Here is a 26,978-nt window from a genome sequence, read left to right on the forward strand (position 1 = left end):
CCTCTGAAATGTTACTGAAAGCTGAGACTGGGAAAGAAGACCTAAGTATGGATGGGCTGTGTGAAGTCAGTTTGTGTTTTTGGACTATTTTGAACCCTGCCTTCTTTATCTTCTTCCAAGTGACTGGTGTATTTTTTATGTAGCTCCACAGTATTAAGTGTGACCTCCAAAATTTGAGGTGTATATCTGAATATAATATTTATTTTTTCCAGACAGTTTTCATTTTGAAAATGTATGGCTAATCCATGCTGTCTGAATTAGCCTTCACATTATGCTCTATTCCTTATCCTGTTTTCTTTTTATTATAGCATATCACTTTCTGAGCTTATATGTATTTGTCCTTTAAATTAAGGATAAATAAGCATAAATTAAGCATAAANCTCTATTCCTTATCCTGTTTTCTTTTTATTATAGCATATCACTTTCTGAGCTTATATGTATTTGTCCTTTAACTCGTTTACTGTGTCCAACAGCATAAATTAAGTTCATGAGACCAAGGACTTTGTCTTGTTCACTGCTGTATACCCAGATGCCAAAAACAGGGGTGGCAGTATCGTAGATGCTCAGTAAACATTGAATATTTGAAATAGTGAATTAATAAATGAATCCATTTGTGTAAGCATGTACAAACATTTACTAACATCCTTACATGGGAAATAAATATCACATAAAATAAAAATTAAAAACAATAGCTATTATCCCATAAGACCCTGTGCCTTTCTTCCACCCTTTTCCCCTGGAAGCCCTTCCATCTGAAATCCACCCACTGTTATCATTTTTCTGCTCTCTGAATGTCCCCCTGAAACTGGGCTCTTCATTGAGATTCATTGCTTTCTCCAAGAGTCCTCTCAGGTAGTGGTTGGTTTTTACTCATAGGACCTTTTTCTGGAGATGGGTAAATGCCTGCCCTCCTCCCATCTAATTGTTGATTACAGTCTGTTCTTCCTCCTTCATCCCTAAAATTCCCCAAGCTTTAACTCTGATCAGATTAATCATTGCCCTGCTTTGCTGCTGTGTCTTCCCTTTTATTTCTCGGCAGTATGAGTTCTGGTTCCCTCTCATTCTCTCCTCCAATATTCCTTCTTAAGTCGTTGGTTATGGCAGTGCATACATAGATGAGTATTTTTGCATCCTATCCTCTTTCTTCCTTGAACTCCCCTTTCCATTTATCTTAGTCTCTGGCTCAGCCATTCACTTCCCTAGAACTTGTCATTACTAATAACGACACGTCTTTATCATCTTATTCTAGGCATCCAACTATTTGACCAACCCCTCAAATATTTCTGACCAATATGCTTCCTTCAAGCAGGACCAGATAAGATACAATTACCTTAACCCCCTTTTCACTGCTGGTCCTTAGCCACTGCATTCCTATGCTGACCCAGCTTAAATGTAATGGTCAACAAATGTAATGAGTCTATTACCTGTGCCTTCAAATCCCTGCCTCTCTCACTTGTGCTTCCTTGGTGAAATAGCAACTGCAGTTAGATTCGCCTTTCCACCGACTGTGTACTGGAACCAGGCAGAAAGAAGGACATACAGTTCACTTACAGATTTTACTGCATGTTTGTGTCAAAGTTCACCTTCCAGTCCATTCTTCTCTTCCACATGACTATTTTGTGTCTCTACTTGGAATTCTCATAGACATCTCAGACTTAGCAGGTCCAAAATGAGCTCCTGAACATCCCCCGCCCGTCCTAAAATCCTGATCTAGGTACAGGTCTTCCCCACCTACAGTTATTGATCCTACATTTCAATAGTTGCAAAGGATGTAATTTTCAATGTATTGCTAATGGTCCAGTTAAACTGCTTTTTAGCATATATCCACAGAACTTAAATATCATGGAAATTTGACACCCACCATCATTCATTTAAAAAAAAATGAGTCATATGAAGAAATCCTTCTTCCGCACTTGAAATTTTACATCATTTATTTTTCTCCTTCACCTAAAATTTCCATCCCATTTTCCCCACTTTAATTTTCCAAGTAAATATTTTACCTTTGGGAGTCTTTCGTTTGTTCAATTGTACTTTTGCTGCAACAAATATATGTATATGCATTGAAATGTTTTTATTTCCCTTAACCAGAACAGTCTAGGTCTTAAACTTTTTCTTTCGTTTTGGGTTTTTAAACAATTGTACAAGTACATAATTGATAAAGCATCATGAATGTGTTACAAAATTTGACAATTAAAAAACAAAAAAATAAACTCATTATCAGTTCATCAGTTAATGAGATGGACAGAGGGACTTTAAATATATTTTCTTCATTAGTAGATGAACAAGAATTGTTTCCAAAATCAGATGGTTCAACTTCAGCTATGTTCCTCTCTTGTTTTTATAAGGTAGTATAAATTCAGCTTGTTCAGATAAATAAGTAGATTGGAATAGAAAGATTATCATTTAAGCAGTTTTAATCTTTTTTTGGACTCCTGAATTCTATCTCCAAATTACAGTTCTGTATCATAAAAGTAGTGTTTAATGGTCCATTGGCTAACAGTCCTATTAGTTCTTCACTTTTGTTGAACTCAGAGACTTGGCAGCCATGTAACTGGCAAAGGCATTTGTTACTAGAATGAAAAAGTTGTTTGCCTTCTCAATTCTGATAACAATATTTTGAATGCCCCCCCTCCTTTTTCTTGTCCACCTCCCCTTCCCCCTTTTTCTTTGATCTTCTGGAAGTTTGCTGTCTGCCTCAATCTGATAACATAAAAGAAGGGCAATTAGGAAGGGGTAGTGGAGAGGAAACTTTGAACCATTATCATAGACCTTTTCTCATCTGTAGCAAAGTTTGTAAGTGGAGAAAAAAAGCACATTAAATTATCTTTTACTCTTTGTAAAATTTGTAGATATATCAAGGTAGACTCATCCATTTGAAGGTAAGCATTCCATATTATCATCATAAAGCCATTTAAATTTTCAGTTACTATAAAATTCTTCACACTTAAGTTATAATGAAGGCAGAAGGATTTTTCAACAATCAATGCATTGTTTTGAAGCCCACATGTAATGATTGTTTTAATTAAATTAAATTTTTTTGTAAGTGACTCTAATCTGTTCTTCAAGATTAAGAAGTCATAATGATATTTTGGCTTAAAATTGAATTAAATGTATCATTTCTTTTTAAGAGTATTGATGTGTTTGTCATACTGAGTCTTCCCAAGTAGGAGCATGATTTGTCTCCTGTTTACAAATTTTTTTTTTAATGTTCTTTAGTAAAGTTTTGTGCATATTTTCAGATAGAGGTCCTGCACATTTCCTGGAAATTATTCCTAGATATATTGGATTTTTATAGTTATATTGTGAATTTTAGCACAGGTGAATAGCAGTACACGGTGCTAAGATGGGGGTAATACATAAAATACTTTTATGTATAACTGTAGAAGGGACAGAGGACCATCTCGAATAATAAGTCTTTTTATCACTGGGCAGATAAAAGTGTTCTACATAATTCTGTTGATTTGTTTTCCCATAGGAAAGGAGAAAAGAATTTGAACAAAATCTCAGAAAAACAGGTCTTGAGTTGGAAGTTGAAGACAAAAGGGTAAATGTACCTGTTAATTTGTACCAGAGTCTTGGTGTTTAAAGTATTGTTCCCTTCTACTACAGCCTTTGACCAGATAGACTTCGTGTTTGGGAGCAATACAATAGTTTTTTTTAGCTACAGATACGTAGATGGTAGGGCCTATGGTCTTCCCAGTGAGTAAGTATGTCAGTGCTTTGAATATAAGATGATGAGTGGAATGTTGTAAAAATAGACATACATAATTATATTCAGGGTAAATTCTTTTATTTATTTTTTTTAAATCCTTTGCCATCTACTGTTTTTCTAGAATTTCCTTCAAAATGGTCTTTAAAGACCTATTTCGGATCCCACTCTGTCCATGAAATTCCAGTATTGTCTAGTTCTTATTTATCTGTGTTTTTACTGAACTAATAAATATGTGTTATACCACACAATCTATAACTTCTCCTGTGTCATGAACCCTTATAACTTAAAGTGGTTTCTCTAGGTATAGGCCATACATAGCTGGGTAAGAAAAGTAAGTATGTCTTATCCTTTGTATGTATCCCTCATATCCCCTAAGCACAGTTCTGAGCTCATGGTTAGTGACCAATAACTTAAGAGATTGCCCAGAATCACATATGTATCTGTGGATTTGGGGCTAGTGTACATCGACTCCGAAATATATTTTTTAGAATATTCTTTCTTTGTCTCTGTCACATACACACACACACACATACACACAACATTTACACATATACATACATGTATATGCAAGTGTCCTATATAGATATATGTTTTGAGCATTTGTTCCTCTAGAAATTTTGCTGAAAAATTTCAATAAATTGAAAAGGCTGTGACATCTTTATTTTGTTTGAGATTTTATAAAACTTTGTTTCTTTAATCAGTTTGGTAACAAATAAATCATGATGCTTCCTGTTATTTTGCCTTCTTTTTCTACAGAACTCTGAAGACGGAAGGACTTATTTTGTCAAGATCCACGCCCCTTGGGAGGTACTAGTTACTTACGCTGAAGTGTTGGGGATCAAAATGCCTATTAAGGAGAGTGATATTCCTCCAGCCGAGAATATCCCCTTTAGTTATATGCTCGGGCCTCTGAAGCTTCCAAAGAACGTGAGGCACCCTCGTCCTGAATATTTCACTGCCCAATTCACCAGACATCGGCAGGAACTCTTCCTCATTGAAGACGAATCAAGCTTCTTTCCATCCTCATCAAGAAACAGAATTGTAGGTAGAGAAGACCTTTGGTCACATCCCTTCAAGTGAAGCATGTATGCCTGCGTGTGCTTGTGTACGTGTGTGTATACATGTGTGATGCTATGTCTGCATGGTGTGTCTGCATACAATTTGATAAGTATTTGGTGGTCTTGAGCAGGTTCGAAAGTCCATCTGGACCACTTAAACCTGTTCACCTACTGACTTATCAAACTCGTTTAACACAGAAGGTTGACAGTGTGGACACAGTTAAGATAGAGGCTTCACGTAATCCTGGAAAAAGCTCTTAACTGAGAGCCAGGGCTTCGGTTTTATTTGTTCTTTGTAAAATGGTTTTATAAACTTAGAGTTTGGTTTTATAAATACAGTGCACAGCAGGAGGCATAGTGGTCATTCCAAATGAAAATGGAATTTTAAAATTTCTTTATATAGATAGCATTTGAGAAACCTCAAAACTTTTCCTCTCATTTAAAACCATTTTCAGTCCTGAATAATAATATTTCCTCTCTATTTCTAGTCCTTGAATCTTTACGTTTCCCATTAAAAGCCTCTCTCCTAAAGAATCCTGCTTCCCCTACCACTGTTTCCTCATGTTAAGACAGGAATAAAGTGTACCTTATCGGTTACTCTGAGAATTAAATGAGTTAAGGGTGAAAGACTTTGATACCTGAATATGCTAGGTGCTCAATAAGTGTTAGGTATTATTATTGATCTGACTTTAGAAGGAGAAGAGTTCTGGTTCTTTGGTGCTCTGACCCCTTCTCCCTCTTGCTTATTAATGTGATCACCAGGTTTCTAGCAATCACAGGACCCTATCCCTAGAGATCACTTACTCTCTTTTCCGGGTTTGAGACCATATTCCCTTTAGGTTCAGTACTCTTCAGTGTTTAAGAAGGATTTTGGAATAATCATTTTTCTAGTTTCTCAATATTTAAAAAAAAAATTCACAGGCAGGAATATTTAATGAAATACAATGTCTAGAATTTACATATAAAAATATGAATCTCCAAACCCAAAAGTTTTCTCCCTTTTCTTACCAGAAATAAAAAACCACCACCGGGATCACAACTATAAACCTAAGAGGCAACCTTTGAGGAAGTAAAGAGCCTATGACACGGAATCAGAAGACCTGGTTTCAGGTCACACCTCTGCTGCTTTCTCAATAAGATAACCTCTCTGAAGATAGAAATAATGATGGTCCATACTGCCATTATTGTCAAAATCAAATGAAAGACTGTGTGAAGCACTCTGCAAACTGTAGAGCACTTTAGATAGACTTGTTATGTTAAAAAGTAGCTAACAAAACACCAGTGAACCAGGAGGAGCAAATTAGGAACTTGATCAGGTATAGAAATATTAGTATCCATTTCTCTTCACTTGTTCTGTATAAAGAGCATGGATACCTTAGATTAATTCAGCATTAAAACAGCAATTTTTCCTCCTTCACCATGGAGCAGAACTATTTTTGCTCTGTTGAAGAAGTTATTTGGGAGATTAATGTGGAAAAGTTCCTTCCTATCCTCATTTAGGACACTCAAGTTTATGTATGTACAAACTGAAAGTATTCCAAGAGCATCTTAACGCTGGTATTGAACTTCATACTTCTCAAAGTAGGCATCTCCAACCACCATGACATCGGAGCCTCGTGGTGTATATAACACCTAGCATGTCTGTATATTCCCACTTCTGACTGATTTACAAGCAATTCTGTAGTTTTCAACCTGGTGTTTGCATATTTTAGCATATATATATAAATTTTCCTGAAGAATTGATACCAGATATAAAATTTCTGAATCTAAGGGCACACACATTTAAAATATTACACTATCACTCTTTAGAAAAAGATGTACTAATTTAGAGTCCTAATAACAACCTATGAGAGTGCTCCGTGTTCCACATCTTTCTCGACACTAGAATTTACCAATCTTTTTCTTTCTTTTTTAATTATGACATAATATAGAGGTAGGCCCCCAAGTCGTAATCGAACAGCTCACTGAATCATCACAAAACAAACACAGCCGTGTACTACCGCCCACATCAAGGAGAAAAACTTGTTTGCTCTCCAGAAGCCCTACTAACTTCCCAATCACTATTCCCATCGTCCTCAGCAGAAGTTGACTTAACTTCCCACAGCAGAGGTTAGGCTGTTTTTAAACTTTATAAAAATGGAATCATGCGGTATATATTGTTTTGAGTCTGGCTTCCTTGGCTCAACACTTGTTTGGGTCATTAATTTAGCTCTTGCATGAGTTTTTATGCATTCATTTTCACTACTTTGTATTGAAATTTATTTGTGTATGTGTCATTATGGTTTTACTTTGCATTTCTCTGATATGTGTTTGGATGTGTTTATTGCTTATTTAGATATGCACTTCTGTGAAGTACCTGCTGAAGTCTCTTGTCTATCTGTCAATTAAGTTTTTACTTATTGATTGGTAGGAATTGTTTATATATCCCTTATATGGGCCCTTTTTTTTTTATCATATATGTTATTGATCTTTTCCTACTGTGCTTCCTTTTTCTTTCTTTTAATGGCTTCTTTTGCTAAAGAGATGTTTTTAATTTTAATGTCCAATTTCTCAAGACTTTTCTTTATGAATCATGCTCTTAGTCTTTTAACTACCACCAAGACCATGAAGTTAATTTCCTATATTATTTTTTTGAAGTTGTATTATTTTACTTCCCACACTGAGAACTAGCGTCCACCTGGAATTCATTTTTGTGCATGGTGCAACTTCCCACCATATGTGTGGTCATTTAGTTTGTAGCAATTATTGAAAACATTCAACTTTTCAGACCATTTTTCAGTTCCACCTTTGCCATAACTCAAGTATCTATATATTCATAGGTCTACTTCGGGGCCCAGTTCTGCAGCCCTGATCTTTTAGTCTCTTTTCGTATTGATACCAACAATGTTGAACTTTACTTGAGTTCTGTAGTCCTAGAAAACAGGGACTGTTAAAGAAATCCCCCACTCTTCTCGTTCTGGGAAGCTACTTCCTGCAAAGGATATGGGGTACATATGAGTATTCATAGATAACCACTGCCTCCATCTGCCACTTTGACTTGACGGCACCGTTTGCCACATAGTTCATCCTAAATTCACCTGGCAATTAAAGCGTCCATCTATGTTAGTTGTCTTTATGCCAAGAAAAAATTAAGCTTCTCATATCTCTATGCCAAGCAAGTAGTTACAAGTTGGAGTCAGATGCCCTGGATACTTTCCCGTAGAGACAGGGAGGTAGGGATGCTGGTTTGCTTGGTGTTTACATTTAAAAGGGATGGCTCCTAGAAAACTTAAGGAAATCACTCCTGGGTTGTAAAACTCTCAAGAGGCTTATTTAGCTTTGTTACAGATTTACATATATCTCAAACAGATAGAAAAAGAGTTTATAATTATGAGTTCTCTAAAGGAAATGCTCTAAGAACAGAGAGGTCAAGGAAGTCTCTTTCCCTTTTGACACCAGGGAAATTTCAGTTTTCTTTTAGATTTATAATTAGCATTATAATTTCTCCCTTTTGTAATCAGTTTGTGGTAGTAAGAGTCAAACATAGGCCCTCCATATTCTCACTCTTGGTCTGATAAATGGCTAGCTGAACTATTTATCCCCACTGATCAAAACAAAGTATTTGTTAACTGACTTGACCGAACATTAATTAAACTTTCCTCCCACAAGGAACATAAACTTTGATGTACCCTTAATCCAAGCCAACACTGGCATGTATAATAGCCCTTCCTTACCGCAAAGAAGGACAATCCCTGAACCTGGCTTGCCTCTCCCAAATGAATGAGTGAGTGAATGAGTGAATAAAAAGAAAAGTCCCTTTCTGCCTGACTTTTCAGATGTTCACAGGTATCCCTATTACAATAGTTTCCCTCCCCCTCTTGTAATGATCTTTTCATATGATGTCTTTCCTAAGTCCAGATTTGTTTTTATTTGACAATACCATGCTGCATTTTTTTTTTTTTACCATGGCTTCATAATAAGTCTCAATATCTGTTGAGTAAAATTTTCCACTTTGTTAATACCCCAGGACGGACTTCTAGTTTTGGTGAATCTTTCCTAAAGAAATAATCCGGGGGCGCCTGGGTGGCTCAGTTGTTAAGCATCTGCCTTCGGCTCAGGGCGGGATCCTGGTGTTCTGGGATCAAGCCCCACATCAGGCTCCTCTGCTGGGAGCCTGCTTCTTCCTCTCCCACTCCCCCTGCTTGTGTTCCCTCTCTAGCCTGGCTGTCTCTTTCTCTCTGTCAAGTAAATAAATAGATAAAATCTTAAAAAAAAGAAAAGAAAGAAAGAATCCAAAGTATGTAAAATAATTAATATCTATCACATTATTTGTAAAAATTAAAACTGCTTTCATAAATTATGATATATTTACCATCATGGTGGTTCAAGAACAACCAGCACTCTAACCAACAATTCTTTAACTTATGAGATTTAAGAAAAGGAGGGGAAGGGAAATAGATCGAAAGCAGTGCTGAAAAGACCATATTCAGCAGAAGAGCAGAAAGTCTGAAAAGTAGCTGAAAAACATAATGCAGATAGGATTGAATTGGCAGAAATGTGAGAGCAGAGGACACCAAAGCCCAAATTATATGGAGGAAAAAACTGATGCAAAGGTATAGGTGATTGCAAAGTAGTTGTAGAGATATGGTCATCTTGCGTTAATAAATTCAGATGTCAGGAAGAGGCCGTGTATAAATCCTCAGAGTATCTGAAGTAATCAGCATAGCTAAGTATCAGTTCTATCCCATATTTCCCCAACTGGACTGTTAGTGGTGATATTACACTCCCAACTTGAAAGCCTGATTATAGAAATTTTGGCACAAGAATTCCAGAGGAGCTTGGAACATTCCAGGAGCATTCCTGCCTCTCCCTGAGGGAACAGAGAGCTCTCATACCCAGGAGCTAAAGTACCCGCAAGCTCCACATGAACTCACCCTCTCCACCTCCCCTCAAACAACAGAGGGAAGGTTCCTTCTTCATGAGAGCCTGTATCCACATTCAGACAAAGTTGGACATTGTTAAATTGTGATGGGAAAAAATGTGGATAGCATAAAGTTCTGAAATGTGTGTCTAATGCTTACTTCATAGGTTTATTATATTCTTTCACGGTGTCCTTTTGGCATAGAAGATGGGAAGAAAAAGTTTGGGATTGAAAGACTGCTAACTTCTAATACTTACTCATCCGCCTATCCACTCCATGATGTAAGTATAAGCTTGGTTTTGAAATACTGAGCCCACTTACCCTCTGACATTCAGAGGTCGCCTTGTTGGGAAAGAGAATCTTCCCTTTGCTTCCCCTTTTATGACAGGTTGCTTAATTCTTTTTCATGTTGGGAAAATCCCCCAAAGCCTCCCTAGTTCCCAGTGAGAACTTTACCAGCTATGCTGAAATACATGGTTAATACCTCTTTACACTGTGGTTTCAATGGAAATTTATTTTTAAAAAATGTTGCCTTTGTATGTGAATTTCCTTTAGAACCCATATTGAAGACAGTGGTTTTATTTAAAAAGAAAACACTACAGAATAGAATATTTGGAAATTTCTATGTGAACCCATTAGATCTTTTCTCATTTATAAAGTTTTGACTTAAATTATATGCATTTATGTATTCATTCATTAGATACATGATTGGTTTTCATTATAGGCATACCTCCTTTTCTTGTGCCTTGCTTCATGGNCTCCCCCCTGCTTGTGTTCCCTCTCTCGCTGGCTGTTTCTGTCTCTGTCAAATAAATAAATAAAATCTTTAAAAAAAAAAAAAAAAGAACATTTGGAAATTTCTATGTGAACCCATTAGATCTTTTCTCATTTATAAAGTTTTGACTGAAATTATATGCATTTATGTATTCATTCATTAGATACATGATTGGTTTTCATTATAGGCATACCTCCTTTTCTTGTGCCTTGCTTCATGGAACATTGAAGATATTGTGGGTTGTTGTTTTTTTTTGTTTGTTTGTTTTGTTTTGTTTTTTTACCAGTTGAAGTTTTCTTGCAACCCTGTGTCGTGGAAGTCCACTGGCACCATTTTTCCAACAGCATTTGCTTACTTCATGTCTCATTAAAAAGTGAATTTTTTTGGTTTCCCACTGCATATATAAGTTGTTTACACTAAACTGTAATCTATTCAGTGTGCACTATGTTATGCCTAAAAAATGTACATGACTTAATTAAAAAAGTACTTTATTGCTAAAAAATGCTAACCATCCTCTGAGCCTTTAGAGAGTTGCAGTCTTCTTGCTGGTGGAGAGTCTTGCCTCCTGATGGCTGGGGACTGATCAGGGTAGTGATTGCTGAAGGTTGGGGTGGCTGTGGCTGCATGTTGAAATAAGAAAATGAAGTCTGACACATCGATTTGACTCTTCCTTTCACAAATGATTTCTCTGTAGGGAGAGATGCTTTTTGATGAACTAGGTCTGTTCAACACTGTCTCGTTGATTATCTTTGATATGTTTTCTATGAGAGTACAGCAGAATTTTCTAAAACGGGTAGCAGTTTTTATTAGGGAGTACCAATTCAGGTGAAATTAACTCCAGTGTTAGAGAAACCATCCTCCTTCCCCAACCCTCTCCCTCCCTCCACACACATTTTTTCCCCCCTCTGGGGCAAAAGAACTTCTAGGAGATTAAAGATTCAATATAATGCCATGGTCATTTGGTAGAGAGATATATAGTGGGTAATACACACTATACAATGCGTTATCTCTCAGTCTTTCTTCACAAAAGGGCTCATTTTGTTTTAGAAGATTTTGAGGATTGTTGGTTTGTTTTTAGGGCATTAATTCTCATCTTACTATTACCAAGTCATTAAGCCAAACTAATATCCTCAAGTCACCAGCAACTTTAACCTGTACATCCAGCCTTCCAGCTGAGTCATTTGTGATCACTAGAAAATCAGTGGTACTTAGCTGTTGTGAGAGATCGCTGTAACTTACTGTTTGTTTTACTTTTTTTTTTTTTCTTTTTTTCTATCCCAAATGCAAGGTTAGGTACTGGATTTTCCCTTCTGTGCTTTCAAGAATCATTTTTCAAGATACCCAAATAGGCTACCTTTTTATTTATTTCCTTTTTCAAGATTCAGTAGGATTAGCTGCAGAAGAAGAAAAAAGTTGGAATCTAGGTGATATAAAATCTTATACCTTATCATATAGAGATTTTCACATGTGCTTAATTTTCAATTGGTTGTTTATTCATGTTGACCTCAGCAGTTCACTTGTCTGGGCGAACAGTTAAAAGAATGTGTGGAACTGCCATGCGTAGACAATACTCTGCTCTGTCCCGAAGGGATATTATTAATAAGGCAACTCAGTATGTAACATTGGGAAACTCTTATGCATGAAACAGTACTGAGGTTCTTTGGTGCTGACGTTTGTGATGTGTGTTTTAAATTTTCTGGGAAATTGTGTCAGTGATTACCAGTGAGGACCAGACAAGCGCGGAGGAGATTCCTGTCATAGCACTATGACCGTTCACTGAATTTTGCTTGAGTACGATTTTTCCATCTATAAAATAAAAGTGTTAGTGTATTCCGAAAGTCCCAGCCAGTTATACGGTTAACATGAATCCCTAGTAGAATTTGAGTAGAGAAGAAAGGGCATTCCACAGGAGAGAGCAGCTGGAGTAAAGCCAGAGTCTCAACTGTTAACTTGTATTTTTAACTCCCTGGGTGGAGGATCTTGATTATCACTGTTGTCATAGTTTATTGTAGATTTTAGGAGATAATTGTGTATCAGTGGAATATGAAAGCTCAAATCAAAAGTAAAAGAACAATTTGCCTCATCCACTAACCTTAAAAAGCTGTGTTTGTTTTCTTCATCCCTGTCTTTTGCTTTGTCATTCAAGTACTTTCTTTTTGAATATCTGTAGGGTCAATATTGGAAGCCTTCAGAACCTCCCAATCCTGTCAATGAGAGGTACATACTTTGCCAGAATTGGGCTCGGTTTTCCTATTTCTACAAGGAGCAGCCTTTAGATTTGGTTAGGTAAGTTCCTTACATTGTATCAAACTGATTAAAACATGATGATGTGATTTTTTATTCACAATAGCATCTCATTCCCTTTCTTTTAGCACTGTTTTCACCCACTACATGTTACATCTTCCTAGATTTGTATCCATACTATCGTTGAGTCACTCCTTTGGTGAGCAGGATGCTATTGCTGGAATGCTCTTAACCATGCAGAGGTAGCTTGATAGTTCAGAGGTTGGGCGTTTAGGTATTTAGGTAGGCGGGTTCAGATCCAAGTTCTTCCCCTTAGAGGCTACATAAACTTGGTCAAATTATTTAACCTCTATGAGGCTCATCTGTAAAATGGGAATAACAATGGTACTTTCCTTATGGGGCTATTTAGTAATGAAATGAGACATGTATATGTTTTAGCATAGGGACTAGCACTTAGTGCTTCATATATATTAGTTTTGTTTTCTTTTGTTTTTCTCTGAGTCCAGGAATTTAGAAGATAGCAGAAAGCTTGTGTGTGGAGGTGTGTGTGTGTGTGTGTGTGTGTGTGCGCGCGCGCACGCGCATAGATCTCAGAGATCCGTCAAGGTGCTGGTTCCCTGACCTCAATTCTTTAGACCGTTTCATTGGCTAAGCAAGAAGACTGCCGCTGCAGGTTCCTGCCTTGAGCCCCAACAATACACGGTACGTACAGGATGTCGGAACTCGTGTTGTGATTTCAGTAAAGGAACAATCAGATGAGACCCTGGTTGCTACACACCTCGTGTTTCACTCGGTGATTTACGCGGGTAGTGTTATGCTTGCCCAACATCACCCTGTCCTTTTCATGAGACTGATTTTGGTGCATACGTCCNTTTTTTTTTTTTCTTTTTTTCTATCCCAAATGCAAGGTTAGGTACTGGATTTTCCCTTCTGTGCTTTCAAGAATCATTTTTCAAGATACCCAAATAGGCTACCTTTTTATTTATTTCCTTTTTCAAGATTCAGTAGGATTAGCTGCAGAAGAAGAAAAAAGTTGGAATCTAGGTGATATAAAATCTTATACCTTATCATATAGAGATTTTCACATGTGCTTAATTTTCAATTGGTTGTTTATTCATGTTGACCTCAGCAGTTCACTTGTCTGGGCGAACAGTTAAAAGAATGTGTGGAACTGCCATGCGTAGACAATACTCTGCTCTGTCCCGAAGGGATATTATTAATAAGGCAACTCAGTATGTAACATTGGGAAACTCTTATGCATGAAACAGTACTGAGGTTCTTTGGTGCTGACGTTTGTGATGTGTGTTTTAAATTTTCTGGGAAATTGTGTCAGTGATTACCAGTGAGGACCAGACAAGCGTGGAGGAGATTTCCTGTCATAGCACTATGACCGTTCACTGAATTTTGCTTGAGTACAATTTTTCCATCTATAAAATAAAAGTGTTAGTGTATTCCGAAAGTCCCAGCCAGTTATACGGTTAACATGAATCCCTAGTAGAATTTGAGTAGAGAAGAAAGGGCATTCCACAGGAGAGAGCAGCTGGAGTAAAGCCAGAGTCTCAACTGTTAACTTGTATTTTTAACTCCCTGGGTGGAGGATCTTGATTATCACTGTTGTCATAGTTTATTGTAGATTTTAGGAGATAATTGTGTATCAGTGGAATATGAAAGCTCAAATCAAAAGTAAAAGAACAATTTGCCTCATCCACTAACCTTAAAAAGCTGTGTTTGTTTTCTTCATCCCTGTCTTTTGCTTTGTCATTCAAGTACTTTCTTTTTGAATATCTGTAGGGTCAATATTGGAAGCCTTCAGAACCTCCCAATCCTGTCAATGAGAGGTACATACTTTGCCAGAATTGGGCTCGGTTTTCCTATTTCTACAAGGAGCAGCCTTTAGATTTGGTTAGGTAAGTTCCTTACATTGTATCAAACTGATTAAAACATGATGATGTGATTTTTTATTCACAATAGCATCTCATTCCCTTTCTTTTAGCACTGTTTTCACCCACTACATGTTACATCTTCCTAGATTTGTATCCATACTATCGTTGAGTCACTCCTTTGGTGAGCAGGATGCTATTGCTGGAATGCTCTTAACCATGCAGAGGTAGCTTGATAGTTCAGAGGTTGGGCGTTTAGGTATTTAGGTAGGCGGGTTCAGATCCAAGTTCTTCCCCTTAGAGGCTACATAAACTTGGTCAAATTATTTAACCTCTATGAGGCTCATCTGTAAAATGGGAATAACAATGGTACTTTCCTTATGGGGCTATTTAGTAATGAAATGAGACATGTATATGTTTTAGCATAGGGACTAGCACTTAGTGCTTCATATATATTAGCTTTGTTTTCTTTTGTTTTTCTCTGAGTCCAGGAATTTAGAAGATAGCAGAAAGCTTGTGTGTGGAGGTCTGTGTGTGTGTGTGTGTGTGTGTGTGTGTGCACGCGCGCGCGCGTAGATCTCAGAGATCCGTCAAGGTGCTGGTTCCCTGACCTCAATTCTTTAGACCGTTTCATTGGCTAAGCAAGAAGACTGCCGCTGCAGGTTCCTGCCTTGAGCCCCAACAATACACGGTACGTACAGGATGTCGGACGACTCGTGTTGTGATTTCAGTAAAGGAACAATCAGATGAGACCCTGGTTGCTACACACCTCGTGTTTCACTCGGTGATTTACGCGGGTAGTGTTATGCTTGCCCAACATCACCCTGTCCTTTTCATGAGACTGATTTTGGTGCATACGTCCAAATCAGTTGAACAGTTATCTCAACGGTTTCGTTTAAGGCAAATAAGGGGAAATTTTTAAGAGCAAATGAAAGGCAGATAGCACAGATAAGCCGGTATTTTTTATAAATCATTACATGAACTCTTCGTTGGATAGCTGTTTTAATTGTTTTGAATAATGGTCATTTAAATTTTTAAATGGAAAGTTATTATAAGACGAAGATGAACAACTTTTGAAAGTTATTAAATTTACGCTAGCCACTGTCACCTGATTAAATATCTGAGTTTCCATTTTGTCGTAAAAGGAAATTTGCAAGGGCTAACAAAGTATTATAGATATAGCCCCACTGACCCAAGATGTAATGTGTTTGTATATACCTAGGGTATATATTTAAATTTTTTAAACGACAAAAGAAGCACATTTATGAACAATTCAAATCCTGAAGAGACTTGCAAAGTCTTAAGTGAAATCCTACCTCTGTCGAACTTTGCAGAAGTAACTGCCCTTGATTTGGTATATCTCTTCAGTTCTATTTTTATGTGCATGCATAATAAAATGCATACACAATCGTATTTTTTCCTTAGAAAAAACAAAGTCATCTTTATTTACTTTCTGCTGTGATTTTCTTTTTGTTCTAAATAATATATTATTGGTACTCTGCCTGAATACACACATATCCATCTCATGCTTTTTAACAGAACACAGAGTGCTGTATTATAAATGTTGCAAAATTCATTTATCTGTTTTTCTGTCGGAAAACAGGCTGTCCCAGATTTTTCACTATCACAAACCTGCTGCTAAGGACATTTGCAGACATTGGGNAATTTTTCCATCTATAAAATAAAAGTGTTAGTGTATTCCGAAAGTCCCAGCCAGTTATACGGTTAACATGAATCCCTAGTAGAATTTGAGTAGAGAAGAAAGGGCATTCCACAGGAGAGAGCAGCTGGAGTAAAGCCAGAGTCTCAACTGTTAACTTGTATTTTTAACTCCCTGGGTGGAGGATCTTGATTATCACTGTTGTCATAGTTTATTGTAGATTTTAGGAGATAATTGTGTATCAGTGGAATATGAAAGCTCAAATCAAAAGTAAAAGAACAATTTGCCTCATCCACTAACCTTAAAAAGCTGTGTTTGTTTTCTTCATCCCTGTCTTTTGCTTTGTCATTCAAGTACTTTCTTTTTGAATATCTGTAGGGTCAATATTGGAAGCCTTCAGAACCTCCCAATCCTGTCAATGAGAGGTACATACTTTGCCAGAATTGGGCTCGGTTTTCCTATTTCTACAAGGAGCAGCCTTTAGATTTGGTTAGGTAAGTTCCTTACATTGTATCAAACTGATTAAAACATGATGATGTGATTTTTTATTCACAATAGCATCTCATTCCCTTTCTTTTAGCACTGTTTTCACCCACTACATGTTACATCTTCCTAGATTTGTATCCATACTATCGTTGAGTCACTCCTTTGGTGAGCAGGATGCTATTGCTGGAATGCTCTTAACCATGCAGAGGTAGCTTGATAGTTCAGAGGTTGGGCGTTTAGGTATTTAGGTAGGCGGGTTCAGATCCAAGTTCTTCCCCTTAGAGGCTACATAAACTTGGTCAAATTATTTAACCTCTATGAGGCTCATCTGTAAAATGGGAATAACAATGGTACTTTCCTTATGGGGCTNTTTCTATATACTCTTTAATTCTTTTATTGTAAAAATGTTCCATTTGTACTTTCTCTCTCTTCATACAACTCTCTCTCTCTCTTCATATATGAAGAGATATATATGTTTATCTATATATCTGTATCTATATATCAATATCTGTCTTTGGCAATATAGATATATAAAGAAATGGATATAGATATAGATATCTTTTGATGAACCATTTGAAAATAAGTTGGTTGAATATGTCACGGTCCTTGACCCCTAAATATTTCATTGTCTCTTCTTAGAAAAAGAATATTATCTTACATAACCATTAAAAAGAAACCCTAGGGGTAATAGTTGTTTTCTGCAGTTGCTACCTCTGTGATAACATAGTGTCTTCTTTTTTGCCTTTTCAGTGAACTAGTTAAAAACTTTTCACCTACATTATCAGTTCTTTACATTAAATTTTGTTAAGATTTTACATTTATTTAAAAATATCATTTCATTATTGAAATAGAAAAGCAGTATAACTTGCTATAAATGGAAAGTTATTATAAGACGAAGATGAACAACTTTTGAAAGTTATTAAATTTACGCTAGCCACTGTCACCTGATTAAATATCTGAGTTTCCATTTTGTCGTAAAAGGAAATTTGCAAGGGCTAACAAAGTATTATAGATATAGCCCCACTGACCCAAGATGTAATGTGTTTGTATATACCTAGGGTATATATTTAAATTTTTTAAACGACAAAAGAAGCACATTTATGAACAATTCAAATCCTGAAGAGACTTGCAAAGTCTTAAGTGAAATCCTACCTCTGTCGAACTTTGCAGAAGTAACTGCCCTTGATTTGGTATATCTCTTCAGTTCTATTTTTATGTGCATGCATAATAAAATGCATACACAATCGTATTTTTTCCTTAGAAAAAACAAAGTCATCTTTATTTACTTTCTGCTGTGATTTTCTTTTTGTTCTAAATAATATATTATTGGTACTCTGCCTGAATACACACATATCCATCTCATGCTTTTTAACAGAACACAGAGTGCTGTATTATAAATGTTGCAAAATTCATTTATCTGTTTTTCTGTCGGAAAACAGGCTGTCCCAGATTTTTCACTATCACAAACCTGCTGCTAAGGACATTTGCAGACATTGGGCCCTTGGAGAATGTTTTCATAGCATATTTTTAGAGAAGCATAGTCATCAGAATAGTTTATATAGTTTACATAGTTTATATTGTTCAAAATATATTAAAAGTATGTATTCATTTAACATTTTAAACTATCAACAGGTGTTTCTGCTTTGAGTATTCTCCAAAGGTTTGTATTTATGACCCTAGGTATACACCAACACAAACATCTTGGGTCAGTGGGGCTATATCTGTAATACTTTGTTAGCCCTTACAAATTTCCTTTTATGACAAAATGGAAACTCAGATATTTAATCAGGTGACAGTGGCTAGCATAAATTTAATAACTTTTAAAAGTTTTTTTATTTTCTTATTATAATAACTTTCCATTTATAGCAAGTTATACTGCTTTTCTATNAAACACATTACATCTTGGGTCAGTGGGGCTATATCTGTAATACTTTGTTAGCCCTTACAAATTTCCTTTTACGACAAAATGGAAACTCAGATATTTAATCAGGTGACAGTGGCTAGCATAAATTTAACAACTTTTAAAAGTTTTTTTATTTTCTTATTATAATAACTTTCCATTTATAGCAAGTTATACTGCTTTTCTATTTCAATAATGAAATGATATTTTTAAATAAATGTAAAATCTTAACAAAATTTAATGTAAAGAACTGATAATGTAGGTGAAAAGTTTTTAACTAGTTCACTGAAAAGGCAAAAAAGAAGACACTATGTTATCACAGAGGTAGCAACTGCAGAAAACAACTATTACCCCTAGGGTTTCTTTTTAATGGTTATGTAAGATAATATTCTTTTTCTAAGAAGAGACAATGAAATATTTAGGGGTCAAGGACCGTGACATATTCAACCAACTTATTTTCAAATGGTTCATCAAAAGATATCTACATCTATATCCATTTCTTTATATATCTATATTGCCAAAGACAGATATTGATATATAGATACAGATATATAGATAAACATATATATCTCTTCATATATGAAGAGAGAGAGAGAGTTGTATGAAGAGAGAGAAAGTACAAATGGAACATTTTTACAATAAAAGAATTAAAGAGTATATAGAAATTGTCTGAATTATTATTGCAACTTTTCTGTATACTTGAAATTATTAACAAATGGAGACCTTAATAAAAGGAGAGTACAGAAGTACATCCACACATATATGGTTAGTTGATTTTCAATAAAGGTGCCTGGTTATTCACTGGGGAAAAGATAGTCCTGTTAATAGTCCATTTGTTAGAACAAATGGAAATCCATATGCAAAACAGGTATCTCAGTCCTTTCCTGTACCAAAATTTAAACTAACTTGAAATGGATTAGGGAACTTCATGTAAGGGCTAAAACTACAAAACTTGTAGAAGAATGTTTAGGTGAAAAATTTATATGGCCTGGGATTGAGCCTTTTCAGAAAAGGCACAAAAAGTACAATTTAAAAATACATAAATTTGACTTCATAAAAATATGTTATAAAATATGTTATAAAAATAAAAAGGCAAACCACACGCTGGAGAAAATACTTGCAACACACGTAGCGACAAAGGACATCTAGAATATTTAAGGAAACCTTACAATTCAATAATATGACAAAATCATTAAAAATAGACAAAAGATTATAACAGATAATTCACCAAAGAAAGATATTTNTAGTTGATTTTCAGTAAAGGTGCCTGGTTATTCACTGGGGAAAAGATAGTCCTGTTAATAGTCCATTTGTTAGAACAAATGGAAATCCATATGCAAAACAGGTATCTCAGTCCTTTCCTGTACCAAAATTTAAACTAACTTGAAATGGATTAGGGAACTTCATGTAAGGGCTAAAACTACAAAACTTGTAGAAGAATGTTTAGGTGAAAAATTTATATGGCCTGGGATTGAGCCTTTTCAGAAAAGGCACAAAAAGTACAATTTAAAAATACATAAATTTGACTTCATAAAAATATGTTATAAAATATGTTATAAAAATAAAAAGGCAAACCACACGCTGGAGAAAATACTTGCAACACACGTAGCGACAAAGGACATCTAGAATATTTAAGGAAACCTTACAATTCAATAATATGACAAAATCATTAAAAATAGACAAAAGATTATAACAGATAATTCACCAAAGAAAGATATTTATGGATGGCCAGTTAGTAGTCAAAAAACACATAGCATCTGTATTCACTAGAGGAATAAAAATTAAAACATCTGTCTTTGAGGTACTACTATACCACCCACTATAATAGCTAAAATCTAAAAGATTGACAGCAGTAAGTGCTGACAGAGATGTGAAGCAACTTGAAATCTCTAAGTAATGCTGGAATGCAAAATGGTGGAGCAACTCTACAAAAAAATTTGACAGTTTCTTATCAAGTTAAATATGCACTTTTTGTATGACCCAGCAATTCCCCTACTAAGTCTTTATCCTGGAAAAATGAAGCATATATCCACAGAAACACCATTATTTGAATGTTCATAGCAGCCTAACTCATAATAAGAAAAACCTGGAAACAATCCAAAGGTCCATCAACTGATAAATGGATAAACAAATTACCATGTATTCACACAATGGATTTTTTCCTCTGAGATAAATTACTGATACATGCAGCATCAAAGGATGAATCTTCAAAGCGTTTTGCTAAGGAAAAGAAGCAGGCCATGAGAGATTTCATAGTCTTATGTTTCCATTTATAAAACATTATTCTGGAAAAGACAAAACTATAGGAACCTAAATTAAAGGAGGAGTTGCCCAGATCTGGGTGTTGGGAAAGGAGTTAACTGCAAGGGTCTCAGGGGAGCTTTTTGGGATGATGGAAATGATCTGTATTGTGGCGGTAGTTATGTTGCATGATTGCAGGGTTCTTGTCTCATGGAGCTGAAGTATGAATCTTGTGAAGAATAGGATGAAGTGAAGTGAAAGTTTATTAAGGCAAGTTGAGAACAGAAAGGAAAGCTCTCTAGAGTGAGAGGGGTCCCGGATGGTTTGCCATTGCTGGCTTTTATGGTCAGTCTGACCAGGGAACTTGGTAAATATCTCATCTATAACATTTAAGACAAGTTGGATTTGTAAATATTATGAAAATATCTCGTCTATATTTAGAACAAACAAGGTGGATTTGGTATGTTTTCTTCCCTCTAGTTATTATCTTGTGTATAACATTTTTCCACATCTGGAATTTCTTTTTTTTTAAAGATTTTATTTGTTTGAAAGCAAGAGACAGCACGAGGCAGGAGGCAGAGGGAGAGGGAGAAGCGGACTCCACGCTGAGCAGGGAGCCTTTGTGGCACTCGATCCCAGGACCCTGAGATCATGACCTAAGACGAAGGCTGATGCTTAACAGACTGAGCCACCCAGGCGCTCCAACATATCTGGGATTTATTTCTGTGAGCCTGGTCACGTAGCCACCTACCTAGCCTCACCTATCTCTTACTCAGTTACTTGAATGCATGCATCAAATTATACACTTAGGTGCATTTTATTACAGATGAATTACACCCCAATCAATTTGAAAACCCTACTCCTCTTAGAGGATTAACTTTTTGGGATAGAGGGTGAGATGGAGTCTGGTGAAAAAACTCAGAGGGGGAAAGGGGAATTCCTTCTTGGAGAAATGAGCACCATTGGCTTGGAGGAGCTGCAATCCTTACATGATGACCTGGACACAGTGTTGAAAGATGTCCCCCAAAGATATTCCTAGTGCAGGTGAGACACGCCTGGAGTCTCCCCAGGATGCCTGGAAGGAAATGACGCAGGAGATGGAGGGCAAGGCCTGCAGTTATGCAGGTAGGAAGTGGCAATTGGATAGTGGATTCCTAGATTAACACTTAATGTGATCTCATTTCTGTACCAGTCATTAAGCTATCGTTCCTCAGCTGCAGCCCACCTTTCTATAATCTGCTGTGTGAAATTGAGGCTGGAACTCTTAATATCAATCACCAGTATGCTTTACCAGTGAGCTCACTGCTGGGCTCTGCCAGCCAGAAGCACTGAGGAGACCGAAAGATGGGAGGAGAAAAAGAGGATTTTTTTGTCTTGTTTTTTTAATGTGTACCTGTTTGCTTCCTGTGAGCACTTCCCCGACAATGCTTCTTTCCTGACTGTGGCAGTGCCTTCCTATTGCTGTGGCTGAATGCTGTTTACAGTTGGGCCAACACTTGTAGATCTAGCCCCATCAGATAGCCCACCAGCTTGCCAGAACCTCCTCCTCGGAGACCTGGGTCTCAGCCCCACCTGCCCCCACCTGTGACTTTAGAGATAGCCGCACTGGCCACGGACACCATCTTTGGGGAAGACTTTTAGCTCCGGGGAGCACCAGGTTGTTGCTGATAATTTTGAGCATCCAGTCGAAGTGTGATCCTGTCTCACAACTCTATATATTTTCCCCCCTTGCTTCCAATAAGCTCCTCATTTTTTTAATATTAATTTTGATTATCCAGTTAAGAATTTGTTTGATTGCTCCACTGTTTTTACCCTGCTAGTAATAAACAATCTATGGGAAGTTCTGCTACTCATTACAATTTCTCCCTAGACTTAGCGTGAGAATCATTCTCACCTTAACCCAGTAGTCACCGTTTGGGCTGCACAATGAGTTTCCAGCTGCAGCACTCCTTCCACATTTACTAGTTGTCCCTCAACATTCTTTCACCAAAGTTCCATTGGGAGCCCTTGGAACTGGATCCCGTGTCTTTCTAACATTCCTCCCTGAAATTCTACCCTTCTCACTTCTGGCAAAGTAAGGCTAATTTCAGTTTGTTTTCAATGTTAGTTAAAACCCAGAAGCAGCACTCCTTCCCAGATCCGTTTCACCCATTCCTTGCCCTCTTCTCTCATTCCTTATCCCTTATAGCTTGCCAACTTTGTTGTTTCCTGATTTATCTTTATCAAATGAAGCAAGTATGTGTATTCTCTAAAATTTCTCCTTGTTAAACAAAAGTGGCATTCTATATAGACTCTTCAGCACTTTGCTCTTTTCACTTAGCGAAATATCCTGAAGATCAATGCATATGAATTCATGGAGACATCGTCATGCATTTTTCTGCTTTATGGTACACCATTACATGTCCTTGGACATTTAGGTAGTTTCTAGTATTTCATAATTACAAAGAAAAGTGCTTCAGTGACTAACAATGGATATGTGTATTTCTGTATTGTTGGGAGTGTCTTTAGGGTCCGTATGTATGAGATTGTTGGGTTGCAAGGTAAGTGCATATGTAGTTGTGTTGAAAATTGCCAAATTCCCTCTCAGTGGGATTGGACTATTTGGAATTCCCACCAACAGTGTATGAAAGTGCAGAGTGCACTGTCAAGTTTTCTAATTCTTGCTAGCTGAATGGGTGAGAAATGGTATTTTAGTGTAGTTTTAATTTGTATTTCCCTTTATGCATGAAATTGAACATTTCTTCATAAGTTAAGGGACGTTTTTGTAGCTATTTTAATGAATTGTATATTCATATCTTTTGTCCATTTTTCTACAGAATTTTTGCCTTCTTTATGTCTTTAAATTTTTTATATACTGAGGTTTTATAGCACTTTATAATACGGATTCCTAATATTTCTCCAAATCTGTCATTTTAATTTTGACTTTGCTTATTTTTTTTTTTAAATTTGTTTGTTTGGTTGTTTGGTTTTTGCCATGTAGAAGTATTTTCTTATTTTACATGAAGTCAACTTTATAAAAATTTTTATTGTTTTGGATTTTTAGTGACAATGCCTTTTTTTTGTACACACAAGTTATAGAGGAATTCTCCTACATTTTCTTTTACTTCCATAGTTTCATTTTTTATGTTTAGATTCCTGATCCATTTAGAATTTACTCTTACATGTCATGTGAGGAGTAGATCTAATTTTATCTACTTGTCCCAACACCATTTATTAAGAAGTTTATTGATGTCCCAATGATATGACGTGTACTACCTTTATCTTATACTAGATTTCTATATGCTTTTGAGTTTCTTTCTGGATATTCTGTTTTATTCCTTGGATCTAGCTAGCTACTCATGTATCAGGACCAGGCTGATCTCAAGTAGCCCCTTTGCTACAGTGTATGTTTTACTATGTAGCACTATGTAGTAGGTTTTAAAATCTGGTTGGGCTAATACTTCATCATAGCTTTTACTCTCAGTGTTTCCTTGTACATTGTGCATATTTATTCTTCCATATAAACTTTAGTATCAACTTGTCGAGCTCTTTACTAAAAAACAGATTATTGGTATTTGTATGGTAATCACATTAAATTTATAAATTAACTTAGGTAGAACTGATAGTTTCATGATAATTCAGTCATTCTAATCAAGGAAAAGGCATGTCAAGGAAAAGATATCTCTTCGTTCAAGCCTACTTTTGGGTTTTTCAGGAGTCTTTATAGATTTTTCTTTGTATGGGTTAGGCAACTTTCTTAGGCTTAATCCTAGATATTTTATATATTTTTTTGCTAGTATAAATTATATATTCTCTTATATCTTCTAACTTGTTATTATTTATATATTGAATGCTATTGATTCTTGCATCTTAATTTTATATTCTGACACCCTGATGAATTCTTTATTGAATTAATTTTATAATTGATTATTTAAGGTTATCCTGGTATATTACTATGTCTTATTTATTTATTATTTTTTAAAAGATTTACTTATTTGAGACAGAGAGAGAGAGAGGGCACGCATGCATGAGTAGAAGGGGCAGAGGGAGAGAGAAACTCAAGAAGACTCCACACTGAGCATGGAGCCTGATATGGGGCTTGATCTCATGACCCTGATATCACAACCTGAGTTGAAACCAAGAGTCAGATACTTAACCAACTGTGCCAGCCAGGTATCCCACTTGTCTTTTTTTTTTTTTTTAAGATTTTATTTATTTATTTGACAGAGATAGAGACAGCCAGTGAGAGAAGGAACACAAACAAGGGGAGTGGGAGAGGAAGAAGCAGGCTCATAGCAGAGGAGCCTGATGTGGGGCTCAATCCCACAACGCCAGGATCACGCCCTGAGCCGAAGGCAGACGCTTAACCGCTGTGCCACCCAGGCGCCCCCCACTTGTCATTTTTAAATAGAAATAGGTCACTTTTTTCTTTACCAATTCTTAGGTCTCCAGTTATTTTCTTTTGTTCAGTTGCGTTGGCTAGTAATTCCAGAACAATATTAAATAGTAGTGAGATAGTGGGTGTCCTTGCTTGGTGGAAATGCCTCCAGGGTGTCCTCATGAGTAGAAAATTCTTTTGTCCTTGAATATTACTTTATCATTTTGCTAGGAAGCTTCGAGAGTTTTGTTTGCTTGCTTGTTTGTTTTAAAATCTGGTTGTTTTAACACATTATGTTTTGGAGGTGATTGTTCTAAGTCAGTTTTTCCTGGTTCCTACTGGATCCTTTCAATGTATACCTTCTTTTTTTTTTTTCCCCTTCTGGAAAGTGTTCTTGGATTATAGTTTTAAAATATCAGGGGCACCTGGGTGTCTTGGTCGTTAAGCATCTGCCTTCAGATCAAGGCGTGATCCCAGAGTCCTGGGATCGAGCCCCACATAGGGCTTCTCCTCTGGGAGCCTGCTTCTTCCTCTCCCACTCCCCCTGCTTGTGTTCCCTCTCTTGCCGGCTGTCTCTCTCTCTGTCAAAAAAAAAATAAAATCTTTAAAAATNTGCTTCTTCCTCTCCCACTCCCCCTGCTTGTGTTCCCTCTCTTGCCGGCTGTCTCTCTCTCTGTCAAATAAAAAAATAAAATCTTTAAAAATAAATAAAATAAAATAAAATATCAGCTCTTTTCCAGTGTTTTTATTTTCTTTGTACTCCAGTTATACATATGTTGGTCTTTTTGGCCTGCCTTTATATCAACCAATTCTCTGAGACTCCTTTTACTTCTCCATGTCATTTTCATTCTTCTGACAGGTTTCCTGTTTTTCTTCCTGTCTTTTATTAGATTTTCGCTTAGTTCTCCCTTTATTCTCTCTCTTGAATACTTCATAATTACACTTGCTCTCTGGCACCTCAGGTTTGTGGCAGCAGGTGGCAGGTGCTCTGTTGGAATTGGGTTTTTTCTTTACTTATAGGTGTTATATATCATGGTGTTCTCTGTCATGATGCTTAAGGCCTGTATTGGGTATGGTTTTATTTCTTCTCCTTGTTGATTTTATGGTTTTTAGGAAAAGTTTTAGAGACTTGGTAGCACTTGATAGCAAGATAATAAAAACAAAAACGTCCTTAAAAAGAGAAAGGAATTGTCCATAGATGCATGATTACCATGCACACAGTTCCTTTAATGAACATTCATTAAGCATCACTAGATACCAGGCAAGAAAGTAGGGCTACAAAGATAATCAGAACTTGGTTTCCTAATATGAATATATTTGCGGGAAGACACCCAAATGTATAATGATTATAACAGAGTGATACTCAGGAAAGAACAGAGCACAGACGTAAAAGCACCTACTTTTATGAGAAGCTCAGGGAAAGTTTCACAGCACTTATTCTTGAGGTGTGTCTTGAAAGATAAGTAGTAAGCTCCAAAGTAAACAAGTTAATTAAGAATGTCTCAGGCAGAGAGACGTCATACAGGTTCATGTAGGAGGAGAAGCAGGTGAGACGTGAATGTTTATCAGGAACATCATGCAGAACACTGCTAAAAGAAGGGATAAAACCACTTGAAGGAGGAAGAAGACATGGCTCAGTTTTTGGTTTAGAACCATCACCTCATTGGAAATAAGGAAGATAGTTGAGAGACGGATGCAAGATTGAAGTCGGGGAAGTAAGGAGGCTATTAAAAATTTTCGGTAATAGGTATTGAAGGTCACATGC

At 36.4% G+C, this 26,978-nt stretch overlaps 1 protein-coding gene across 1 annotated transcript in view; it reads left to right on the forward strand.

Moving 5' to 3' along the window:
• Nucleotides 1-26,978, forward strand: part of ANO5 (anoctamin 5) — a 109,085-nt gene that overhangs the window by 36,915 nt on the left and 45,192 nt on the right. The window contains exons 5-11 of the mRNA XM_034644800.1: nucleotides 3,476-3,544; nucleotides 4,469-4,753; nucleotides 9,838-9,951; nucleotides 12,616-12,731; nucleotides 13,325-13,391; nucleotides 14,481-14,596; nucleotides 15,194-15,366. Of these exons, the coding sequence (XP_034500691.1) occupies nucleotides 3,476-3,544; nucleotides 4,469-4,753; nucleotides 9,838-9,951; nucleotides 12,616-12,731; nucleotides 13,325-13,391; nucleotides 14,481-14,596; nucleotides 15,194-15,366 (940 nt within the window). The remainder of the gene's footprint in view (nucleotides 1-3,475; nucleotides 3,545-4,468; nucleotides 4,754-9,837; nucleotides 9,952-12,615; nucleotides 12,732-13,324; nucleotides 13,392-14,480; nucleotides 14,597-15,193; nucleotides 15,367-26,978) is intronic.

This window comes from Ailuropoda melanoleuca, chromosome 16 (genome assembly GCF_002007445.2).
Source record: "Ailuropoda melanoleuca isolate Jingjing chromosome 16, ASM200744v2, whole genome shotgun sequence".
In the NCBI taxonomy this organism is placed as follows: Eukaryota; Metazoa; Chordata; class Mammalia; order Carnivora; family Ursidae; genus Ailuropoda; species Ailuropoda melanoleuca.